The 11,726-nt window shown below is 49.3% G+C and overlaps 3 protein-coding genes across 4 annotated transcripts; 1 reads left to right on the top strand and 2 right to left on the bottom strand.

Annotated features, from left to right (window-relative positions):
* The first annotated feature begins 2,529 nt into the window (after window positions 1–2,529).
* Window positions 2,530–7,309, top strand: LOC120906275 (IWS1-like protein). 2 transcript variants are annotated; one of them, XM_040317821.1, is made up of 6 exons: window positions 2,530–2,699; window positions 2,989–4,220; window positions 4,307–4,667; window positions 6,171–6,460; window positions 6,551–6,665; window positions 6,807–7,309. In XM_040317821.1, the coding sequence occupies exons 2-6, from the start codon at window positions 3,073–3,075 to the stop codon at window positions 6,927–6,929; spliced, it is 2,037 nt and encodes a 678-aa protein (XP_040173755.1). In that variant the 5' UTR covers window positions 2,530–2,699; window positions 2,989–3,072; the 3' UTR covers window positions 6,930–7,309. The 2 variants fall into 2 exon arrangements, with proteins under 2 accessions (XP_040173755.1, XP_040173754.1); XM_040317820.1 differs by having other exon boundaries at window positions 2,531–2,699; window positions 2,986–4,220.
* Window positions 7,309–8,811, bottom strand: LOC120906276 (carbonic anhydrase 2-like). Its single transcript, XM_040317822.1, has 2 exons — window positions 8,056–8,811; window positions 7,309–7,989 (listed from the first exon to the last, which is right to left on the bottom strand). Exons 1-2 carry the CDS (start codon window positions 8,380–8,382, stop codon window positions 7,351–7,353), a joined length of 966 nt encoding a protein of 321 aa, XP_040173756.1. The 5' UTR covers window positions 8,383–8,811; the 3' UTR covers window positions 7,309–7,350.
* A 286-nt stretch (window positions 8,812–9,097) lies between these two features.
* On the bottom strand, window positions 9,098–10,843 carry LOC120906629 (dehydrodolichyl diphosphate synthase complex subunit Nus1). Its single transcript, XM_040318438.1, has 2 exons — window positions 10,210–10,843; window positions 9,098–10,127 (listed from the first exon to the last, which is right to left on the bottom strand). Exons 1-2 carry the CDS (start codon window positions 10,568–10,570, stop codon window positions 9,643–9,645), a joined length of 846 nt encoding a protein of 281 aa, XP_040174372.1. The 5' UTR covers window positions 10,571–10,843; the 3' UTR covers window positions 9,098–9,642.
* Between the last annotated feature and the right edge of the window lie 883 nt (window positions 10,844–11,726).

Here is an 11,726-nt window from a genome sequence, read left to right as displayed (position 1 = left end):
CGGGCAGCAGCACGCGCACGCTTCTCTAATAACCTTTCGCCGCGTGACCGCATTGACAATCGGCCTCGGCACCTTGCACATAGAATTTACGGCAAAACAAAATAAAATGCAAACACAAACATTGTTGCCTTTGACTTTTCTTCGTTGTTTCTCGTGTGTGGGCATAATGTTCGGATATTTTTTTGCGGATTTTTCCAATTGAATTTTATTTCACCAATGTAATTCTGACAGCCGGTGGCCTCCCGATTTATGTGCATGATTATTGGGTTGTAGCGACTCGTAGGTCAAACATGACAACTTCATAAGTTTGAAATGCAATCAACAGAATATACATAGCTAATAAGGACAACAGTTCATCATTGTTTGCAAAACCATCCTTTTCACATCCTTTCCTTTGTGTAGCCGTTTCCCTTTGTGTTTTATCATCAGACCGACCACCCGGTGAGCAAAATGATGGGTTTTCTCAAATTGTGGATGAAACATCATGATCAAGGCTATACAGGCTACTTCCGAGATACGCTTTAAGACTGTGGGCAACGCTTTTTCGCAAACGATAACGTCGGACGGGCGATTTCGTAGTAAGACAAATTCAAAAAAATGTATTCCGTCGGATCATTAAACTCAATTTAAATCATTCAAATACAGTCATTATCCGATATGCGCTATCCGTCCAAATAGACATACAGCGACAACGTCGCGCGCGACGACTTCGCGCGTGAAAAAAGTAGCTCAATTTTGCAAACAGAGCTACTCGTCGCGCGCGACAATTTTGCTTCATCCTAAATAATCGAATCATCTAGTTTTTTTAAAAGCCAGATTAATGCCAAACACAAAAAAATAGATTTGAACACATTTTAACCTATTTTTGTCTGTTTTCAAATAAAAAACAAGTTGGTTGACTGAGTCAAATGAGCTACTTTGATCTACACCAAGTGAAATTTTGAGCTATTTTTCGTCGCGCGCGACGTTGTCGCTCTATGTCTATTTGGACGGTATCGTACGGCACCGAGCGCAATAGCGTATCCCGAGTTTTCGAGTCGGACTCCTATGGAAACATAGTTTACACTACTGGTTCGAGGGTTGAATTATATCGCCACAGAGTTTTGCATTAAAGATTTTTGTTATAAAACAGATATCTTTTGCACAAATTTAATGTAAAATGCATTAAGAACATTAAGGAAATTCAAAACGAGCATAAAATATTTCAAAGAATAAAAATATTTGCAAAAAACACATGGAGCTGTCAAATTTAGAGGAATCGCGTACTGCGAATTCACGTATATCGAGTATCGCGTACTGCGGATAATTGCTGTAAATCGTTTCCGGCGCAATCGAAGCACAACTTTGTGGTAAAATTTAAAACTTTTTTAAAAACTATTTATACACACAACTTGATGGTAAATTAAAACAGTCTTATAGTATTTTAATTTGTACGCATTATTTTCATTTTCACACAAAGTGAAAAAAATGCGTCTAAATTGAGCGCAGCTGCACCTATTAAAAAGTATGTCATATCGTGTTCGCAATCGCAGTTGCACTGTGATTGCGCTCAATTTGGAACGTCTTATACACTGTAAGTTTAGAAAACTGCATATCTCGGGAATCAAACTGGAACTGACACTACCAAAATACAAGAGACCGGGAGTTGCTCACAGTAGGTAAGGTAATTAAACAATCTCTGGTTCAATAGCATACAGTTGCTTCTAGTCGGCCATCCGACATGACCGTTCAAATAGCCATGGAGCGACAACGTCTCGCGCAACAAAAAGTAGCTCAAAATTTCACTCCGCGTAGATCAAAGTAGCTCGTTTCACGCAGTCAAACTACTTTTTTTGTTTAAAAACATAAAAAATAAGTTAAAATGTGTTCAAATTTTTTTTTCGAGTTTGGCATTGAACTAGCTCTTAAAAAAACAGGATAATTCGATTGTTTCGGGTGGAGCAGAAATGTTGCGCAAGACAAGTAGCTCTGTTTGCAATACTGCGCCAACGTTGTCGTTCTATGAGCGTTTCTACATCCACCGAGACTGCAGGTGAGAGATGGCTGTGAGAGAATTCACAACCGGTTTCTCACGCCAATGTGTGTAGAAGCTCTGAAAAACAGAGATATGAGACTTTTGGAACGTTTTTGAAAAAAATCGATTTAATTCGCTAAAATAAAGTCAAAAAAGTTTATTCTGCTTTTTATGTATGTATGTTTATGTTTTATGCTTACGGGGTTTCCCACGATTTGTTCGTTGGTTCCCAAGTATGGATATCCAATCGGAAAAAAACCAATAAATTATGGGAACGAACCAAAAATCTATGAGATACGATACAAACATCGTGGAAACGCACCAAAATATCATGAAAACTGATCAATAATTCGTGAGAAACCCTATATTACACTGCAAAATAGACTAACTATACTTGATTGTTCCCTATAAACTGCAAAATTCAAATTTTTACCGTTACCGTGTGAACAATTTTGCGCACCGGGCTGTCATCGCGGTGACGTCTCTGCTCACACAGTGGTTATGGGATTTCCACTTTGTTTGCTAGCCCAGTTTTGACAGTATCCAAAACATAAGCAAAAATCTTCCATTTTTCAATCGAAGCTGGCTGTGCGTTTCGGGGAGCACTTGTCCTACCGATTCGCCATTTCTCGATTTTCCGCTGGAAACGTGCTGGAAGTTTACGTGTTCGTTCGTTCGACCGTAGGTAAGTGTTGCGGGATAAAAGTTGCTAAAGCTGTCGCTAGCTTGCTCGGCACCGGATGTACCGAGACTTTTTGAGTGGCTGTGTGCGCTGTAGCCAAGGTAGCAACTGCGTCAAGGTAGCACGCAAAAAGGGGCAATTTCGCCGAATTCATGCGACGTGCGTGTACGCGGCACTACTTTCGGTCGGCATTGTTCCGCAGATCGCAATGTTGGTTAGCAACGGACGTCATTTTAGATGCGGTTTTTTGACACATTTCCTTATTTTCTTATTTCCTCCCCCACTTTAGTAGCCCCCCCAGTAGCGACATTCCAGAGAACTGCAGGCCAACACCTTCTGCATCCCAAGCCCGTATCGAGTGTGAGGCTTTTCCGCGATGGAAGCCAGCGGCGAGCCGGTCGCCGTGGTTCCGCAACCACAGAACGGGGATGAACCGAAAACGACCATCAGCGAGCTGGAACCTACTGTCGAGCCAAAGCTACTACCAGACGAAACAGCCCAGACCGTGGACGATGCCGGCGATGGAAAGGAACAGCAGCAGCAGCAGCAGGACGATGCCGCCGTACCTTCGGCACCCGTAGATGGCGAAAAGGAAGCAGTTGCGACGGTGGAGGAGACGGCAGCGTCGGAGGGACTGGAGGGGAAAATGCACTCGCCGCAGCGCAACCGGAGCGGTTCGCGCGACAGCCACACATCACAGCCGGACCGTCGACGGCGTCGGAGCGGCTCGGAGGTCAGCGAGGCCGGTTCGCGCAAGAGCCGCAGCCGATCGCGCCAGAGCCGGCGGTCGCGCAACCGGCGCAGCAGCCACTCGGCCAGCGTCAGCCGCAGCCGCAGCCGCTCGGGAAGTCGCCTATCGTCGCAGCGGCGCGTCCGCACACCGTCCCGGTCGCGGTCGCGTTCCGGGTCCGGCTCGCGGTCCCGCTCACGGTCCCGCTCCCGCTCGCAATCTCGCTCCCGCTCACGCTCCGGCTCCGGTTCCCGCTCACGCTCACGGTCCGGTTCCGGGTCGCGTTCCCGCTCCCGGTCCGGCTCGGGCTCACGGTCCCGTTCGCGGTCGCGATCCCGCTCCCGGGCCCGTTCCCGCTCCGGTTCGGCCTCGAGCTCGCGGTCCCGCTCGTCCAAGTCGAAATCGCGCAGCCGCAGCGTCAGTCGCAGCGTGAGCCGTAGCGTAAGCCGAAGCGTCAGCCGTAGCGTGAGCCGCAGCGTCAGTCGTAGCGTCAGTCGCAGCCGTAGCCGCAGCTCGCGGTCTGTTTCGCGCAGCAAGAGCCCGTCGATGGCGGCCGGGGAGGAGAAGGCCGGACCGAGCAGCTCGGGCAAGCACGGCAAGCCGGCCAAGCGCATCATCGATTCGGACGACGAGGAGGGCGAGGAAGGCGACCCGAGTGCCGGCAACGGCGAAGGCAAGGAGCGCGAGGAGGGGGAGGAGGACGAGCCCGGTTCCGGGGACGAGGGCAAAGCGAAGGGCAAGCAGACGCTGATCGATTCCGACGACGACGGCATCAAGGACGACGGGTCCGACAGGTACGGGCGTTGAGGGCTTCCGGTCGGTAACGCACTGCGGGTCAAATAATGGTGTGTTTGTTGTTGTTTTACCCCCTTCCTTCCAGGGGGCAGTTCATGTCGGACTTTGACATCATGATGGCCAAGAAGAAGGAGGAAAAGTCGCGCCGCCGCAAGCGGAACGACATCGATCTGATCAACGACAACGACGACCAGATCGCGCAGCTGCTGCAGCAGATGCGGCAGGCGGCCGAGCACGACCGGCAGCTGAACGTGGAGGGCAAGCCGGCAACGAAGAAGATCGCCATGCTGAAGCACGCGATGTCGCAGCTGATCAAGAAGGATCTGCAGCTCGCGTTCCTCGAGCACAACGTGCTGAACGTGCTGACCGACTGGATAGCGCCGCTGCCGAACAAGGCGCTGCCGTGTCTGCAGATACGCGAAAGCATCCTGAAGCTGCTGTCGGACGTAAGTACTAGTGCAGCTTGTACGCTCTTACAGGGTTTTCCAGGGGTTCTCATAGTTGTGGGACACTTCCTTGACTCTTTCCTATTGGAAGTGAACTTCATATGCTGGAAATTGGACTTTGTGGTACCCTTTTTGGACAGGCTCCTATTGGATTTGTCAAACAAGGGTGCTATGGAGTCCAATTCCCATTACATTATGTTAATTTCACGTAAGAAAAAGTCAATAAAGTGTCCCACAGCTATGGAAACTCTTGGAAAACCCTACAGGTAGAATGGTTTTCGAAATAGTTGTGAGGAAAAATTTTAGGATTAGAGAAAATAAGCAGGATAGATCTCTTTCTTCTTCTCTTTGGCACAACAACCGTTGTCGTTCAAGGCCTGCCTGTACCCAGGCCTGAAAGTGAGCTTGGTTTTCAGTGACTTATTGTTACCATAGCAGGATAGTCAGTCCTACGTATGGAGGCACGATCTATTCGGAGCTTGAACCCATGATCCAGATCTCTTTAGGATTTCAAAATTAAAACACAAATATCAAATATCATAGGGTATTTTTATCTAATTTTTTTCTAAGTTTTCTAGCCGTGCATAAAATTAAAACCATAGTTTTTGTTCTATATCTGTTGTGGATTGGAGCAGACTATTATTGCCGCAAGAAGCAATGAACGAATATAAAGCTAGCTCGGACTGCGGATGACAGTCGTTGATCTAATCGCGATAAAGCAACACTGCATTGTACTGATATGTGGTATCAGCGTTCTTCCTCATTCGGTCCACCTCATATGCCCCTCAGTCGTTTCCCGGTCATCATACGATATCATTCTATCTCTGCTTCCATTCTTACATAGAACTGAACTATGTTTTTTTTTCATTAACAATACCAGCAATATTCAACAAATCTATAAGATGTTTTCGTATTGGCGAGGATTTCGCGTTTTTTAAATCGAGACTTATGTAACAGCTCTGGATTTTCGGTTAGAGCAAACCGATATCTCAGCTAAATATACAAACAATCTTTTTTTTTTTTTAATCTCAATGGTTTTAGTGGTGGTACCTAAGGTTTTTTGTTTAGGAAACATAAATATTAGCTAACATTTTTTTGGGAGAAATAGCCATAGCAATCTGAGCCCATGATGAAGACCGGTTTACACCTTTTGGGTCATTCATATTCATTTATTGTTTCACACTTTTAATTTTACATCACAACATCACTCCAAAGGGTGTTCGTTTGAGTAGCACGATACTAACAGCACGCCGAATGATAGATAGAAAACCGAGCCACAACTAACTCAAATAGTACTGCTGATATTTCAGTTTGAAATGGTACCGATTATCAAGCAAGTTTGCAAATTTTCAACTGACATATCAGTAAAACATGTAAGAGCCGAGGGATTTCAGCAGTTTATTTAACCGAGGTCGGATTTTTTTTAAAGTGTGTATGCTTTACTGTCGGGACAGCATGAGTTTGACCAAAAAAACAAAACCCTTTCTCTCACCCTCCCAACAGTTCCCTACCATCGACCGGTCTTACCTGCGGCAGTCGGGCATCGGCAAGGCGGTGATGTATCTGTACAAGCACCCGAACGAAACGAAGGTGAACCGTGACCGGGCCGGCCGGCTGATAGCGGACTGGTGCCGGCCAATCTTCAACCTCAGCACCGACTTCAAGGCGATGACGCGCGAGGAGCGCCAGCAGCGCGACCTGCAGCAGATGCCGCGCAAGCGCAAACCGTCCCCGGACTCGGCGGCCTCCACCAGCAAGAGCCAGAAGGGTCTGCCCTTCACCGAGGCGGACAAGTACGTACAGCGGATGCAAAGAAACAGAAAAAAAATTGGTGCAATTGTTTTAACATCTTTTTTTTTTCTTTCTTTTGCTCTCTGCTACAGAGGAACGTTGCGACCGGGCGACAAGGGCTGGATACAGCGGGCGCGCGTCCCGATGCCATCCGACAAGGAGTACATCGTGCGGCCGAAATCCAAAATTGATGTAGATATGAGCAGTGTAAGTGCATTTTGCCTGCTTGTGTGTATTTGTGTGTGTGTGTGTGTGTGTGTGTGTGTGTGTGTGTGTGTGTGTGGGGGTGCCGTTTGCCGTCCATTTTTAATGCTTGTTTTTCCTTTTTTTCTGTTGTTGGTGGTACAGATTGCGAAGAAGAAGCTAAACCGCTACGAGAAGCATCTGAAGAAGTTTATCGACCAGAAGAGACTGAACTCGACGCGCCGCGCGGTCGACATTTCCATCGAGGGACGTAAAATGGCGCTCTAGGTTTTAGATTTTTTGGGCTGGGTTTTTACACTTGCGGAGACGAGTGGAGGTCGCTTTCCCCCCCTCAATTTGGCTATTTTTTCTCAACTTGACACTTATTCACATTATTTTATTCAACTTTTCGTTTAATCATCATCATTTTGCGTAACTGAATTTGGGGCCCTTCACGACCACAGGTAGCAATAGGTCCATTCGAAACACAGCCCACCCCGTCTGAGGGTCTGAGCGTTAAAGCAAAATTCATTTTTTCTCTCTAATTTTCCTGAAAATAACTGAACTTCGCTCCAAGCTTATACTTAATCATGTTCGCACACCACCTACACATCCAATTATAATTTGAAGCGACAATAAAATAATAAAAAGAAATGGAGCAAAACATACAAAACGTACAAAGCTTGCCAATTGATACACCTGCTCCGAATTAAAGTTTGGCGCGCCGGGCCGTGCCCACACTGTCCCGCACAAAGACCAAACCGGGCGGGTCGTCGCCGGCGGTCGTTCGCTGGACTGGGCGGAAATTGCTGGTGATCGGAGCGAAACGACCGTTGCAGCGGCGCAGCAGCCGGCGAAAGGCGGCAGTCTGCCGGGGGGAAACGTAGACCGGCGTGCGGTAGATGAGCCAGCGGACGCACTCCCGGTACGGGGCCGTCGTCATCGACCCGTCGTAAGTGTAGTAATGCCGCCCGAGCTCCAGCCCGGCGGCCAGCCAGCGCAAGCAGTCGGCGGGTAGCGCGGTGGTTCGCATGCCCGGCCGCCGGATGTGGCGCAGCGCGCGCACGATCGGCTGCAGCGGGCGCCACACGGCGCTACCACCGCCATCGAGCCACAGCGCCACGACCGCCAGCCCGTCCGGGTGGGCCAGCGCCGCGCCGAAGCTGCCGTACCGGGCGTTGTAGTGGACGAGGTGGGCCTCCATCGAGTGGGCCCGCCCGTCGAGCAGATGCTCACAGCCGACCGCATCGTCCGGGCCCCAGTGGAAATGGAGCTGCTCGAACAGGTACGCGCTGCCGAGCGGGCCGCCGACCAGGAACGGCCGAAAGGGACGCTCGCTCAGCGTTAGCTTCGCGGGAAAAGGGGGAGGTGGATGAAGATTCGACGGGCTACTAGCAGGGTTCTCAAAGCTTACCACGGCGGACTGACCGTTGTTCGATAGCGTCGCCCGCCCCAGGCCGTCCCAGTGGCCCACGTAGTGCAGCGGGGCAGCATCGTCGACGATCCGTGCCCGGCCCTGCACCAGACAGACCGGGCTCTGGACCGTGCCTTTCGATGCCGTTCGTTGCATTGCCAGCGGCACACTGGTGTGTGCGCCAGGATCCGGAGCCACGTGCTCGTTTGATGTGGCAAACAAAAAAAAGCACAAGGTTAGTCCGCAACAGAAGGAGCTATTGGAAATCGATGAAAACGGACCAATCGATTCTGACTTGTGGTGGGAACTCGGAATCGAACCTACCATTTCGATGCTGGAATCGATTCCGATTCCGGAGTCGACTACGGAACCGATTCCGGAGTTGACTCCGGAGCCGATTCCGGAGCCGATTCCAAAGTTGACTCCGTAGTCGATTCCGAATCCGATTCTAGAGTTGACTCCGAAGTCGATTTCGAAGCGGATTCCACAGTTGACTCCGGAGCCGATTCAGAAGCCGACCTGGGGATCGTCATTTGCTTCGGTAATGGAATCACGATTGACTCCAGGAATGAAATTAGCTCCGGAATGAGAATCAGTTCTTGAATTGAGATAAGCAGTTTCAGAAGCAAAATCAGTCCGGAAATCTCCATGAGAGTGGATCGTTTACAAGTAAATTTGGATTCATTAGGGCTATCAATACGTTGCATCATTGGACCCAAACGCCTATTCTTAAGGAGATGCCGAAACCAACTCCGTTTCGAAGCCGATTCTGATTTCGGAGCCAATTCCGATGCCGGAACCAATTCCGAGGCCGATTCCGAAAATTGATTCCGGACTTACTATCCGGAATCGATTCCAGAAATCTTTTAACCTAGCCGGAGTCGATTCCAGAATACTTCGAACCTAGCCGGAATCGATTCCGACGAAATCTTCATTTTCCCCATCACTAATTCTGACGCCACTTCAAGCACGGCAAGGACGGCATTCCCAACCCTCGTTTCGACCACTACCGGAATTATTTAAACCGTTTGAACGGGTGTGCTAAGTTTGCCGTTAATCTATTATTTAAAATTCGCATCAATTGAAAACGGTAGGGAAATTAGTATTTAAATCGATTTTTTCTTTTCTTGTTGCACTACCATGCAGGCATGTTCCGTACGGTCGTTTTATTTTCCCCCCACAATTGCCCTTTTGCTTTTGCTCACAGCTCTTAGACCAAATGCTATATGCTCCCCAGTCGGTGCCAATTTTCGGTTAAAACATTGCATTCAATGTCAAACATTTGGGGATGAACGCTCGCTCGGGAGTATTAACAGCCTGGAATGATTACTCCCGGCTTTCGCTCACATAATTATTCGACCGGCTCAAGGAAAACGAATAGGACAGAAGGGCATACGGGCGGGGTAGTTAATTTCTTCGCTAAATAGTTGTTTTTTGTAAATGCCAACGCCTGCCTAAAACGAACAGAAATTTAAATGCTAATTTGGCTAAACTAATTCACTAATTGAGGGGTGAAGGAATTCGCTGTCCGGTCGTTTGCATTGTCCTACAAATATACATCGGTGTGTCTGCCCGCGGCCCACGCCTCTACGTGCCCAGGCGCTGCTCGCACTTGGCGTACCGGTGCAGGCAGCGCACGAACTCCCGCTCGGTGCTGTCCCGCAGCCGAGTGCCGAGCGGCAGAAACTCCGTCAGCCGTATCTGCCACGGCAGCAGCCCGTACGTGGAGCAGACGTCACCGAAGTAGAGGGCCAGATCGGGATCGGGCACGGCCCCGAGCGCCGCCTGCAGCCGGCTGTCCAGCAGCTCGATGCTCACGTCGGCCGCGTACAGATCGCGCCGCCGCACCGACTCGCCGATCGAGCGGGACAGGCTCACCAGCCCCTGCTTGCCGTCCTCGGGCGCCAGAAAGCCGACCACCACCGTGCGGCCACTCCCGACTGGCTGCCGGGGGCTATCGTCCGCCTCCGCACCACCACCACTGCGCTCCAGCCAAACGATGCGGTCCTTCCCTTCCACCGGTGCTTCGCGTACGCAGCGCTTCACTTCCTCGCAATTGCGCTTGATGGTTCCTGCCAAAGGGAAGGGTGGAATGTTCCAATTAGTGACTTTCCGGGAGGGGGTGGGTTGGAAGGACAGATGGACCCCGCTTACCGTTGTGATCGTAGAAGCTAACGTACTCGATCTCAGCCGCCAGCGACCAGAAGATAAACTGAGCCAGCTGGCGGTAGAGGGGCGGTTCCGGCCCTAGCAGCACCACCAGATGTTTCGGCACCTTCGACAGCTTCGACACCGGTGCGGGAAGCTGCTGCTGCTGCTGCTGGTGCTCTGCGTACTGGTGGGCCTTTATGCGGATCCGTCGGCTGAAGAACGGTTGGCGCAGGGACTGCATCAGCTGCTCGACGATGGTGACGAGCTTGTGTACCAGCAGCCAGAGTAGGTAGACGAGTAGATTCGGTGCCGGCTGGCCATTCTCGTACTCGCCGGTGTACGGTCTGTGCGGTTTCACCTTCATTTCAGCTTTCAACGAATTTTATCAACCCTCCTGACCACACTACCACCACACACACAAACGCGGCGTATTGTTTTGGTTGTTGCACTTCGGAATGTGTACCGTTGTTTTGACAGTTGCCCGCTTACGTAGAACACTGTCACATTGCGAGCGGGCAGCACATGACAGACTGTACCACAGGCAGGACGACTCCACAGCAACGACGGGTTTCGGTTGATTTTGATTTTATTTTAAATGCAAAAATGCATTTAAATCCGCTTCCGTCCAAATAGAGTTCAAGAATGCACCCGAAAACGGAATGCTGGTATAAATGTATTAGTTTATAATTCCACTAGTTGCGATGCCTGATGAAACAAACTCAGCAAGTCTGATGAAATCTGAAACAGTCGTTACAAAATATCCATTTTCAGTACCAGTGCCTAGATACATGGAAATGCTGTTTTAAAACTGATGTAATCCTCCTGGATTGTTTCGAGCAGACGGACATTACTCACGCTTACCCATGGAATGTCAAATTATTCATAGATAACGGTAAAGCATTAGAAATTGAAGAACCAAGTCAGGAGTTCTTTGAAATAGTTTATTCTGACCGTTTACTGAACTATGAGCGCAAATTTGAGATGATCGTTTGAGAGGGAGCACTAGGTACAGAAACCAAACCAAAGGGTTTGCCGGTATGCCTGACATCGATCCCGTTTCCACAATACTGGAATTGTGCTGGAATTGATACCGAAGCTGGTCAGGTCTTAGAACTGGTCCCGGGCTTATAACTTATAGAAACCAAACCAAAAGGTTTGCCATTACGCCTGACATCGATAAGGATTCTACAATACTGGAATTGTTCTGGAATTGATATCCAAGCTGGTCAGGTCCTACAATTGGTCCCGGACTTATAACTTATAGAAATCAAACCAAAAGGTTTGGCGGTGCGCCTGAGACATCGATCGCGATTCCACAATACTAAAAGCTGGTCAGGTCCTACAACCCAAAGGTTTGGCGGTATGCCTGAGACATCGATCCCGATTCCACAAGACTGGAATTGTGCTGAATTGATACCGACGCTGGGCAGGTACTATAACTGGTTACGGACTTATAACAGCCCTACAAGACCAGAACATACAAGCATTCGATTCTTGAACACATCTACATTCTTATAGCA

This window comes from Anopheles arabiensis, chromosome X, assembly GCF_016920715.1.
Source record: "Anopheles arabiensis isolate DONGOLA chromosome X, AaraD3, whole genome shotgun sequence".
Taxonomy (NCBI): Eukaryota; Metazoa; Arthropoda; class Insecta; order Diptera; family Culicidae; genus Anopheles; species Anopheles arabiensis.
The sequence above is the reverse complement of the archived record's forward strand: the minus strand, read 5'-3'. Positions and strand labels throughout refer to the sequence as shown.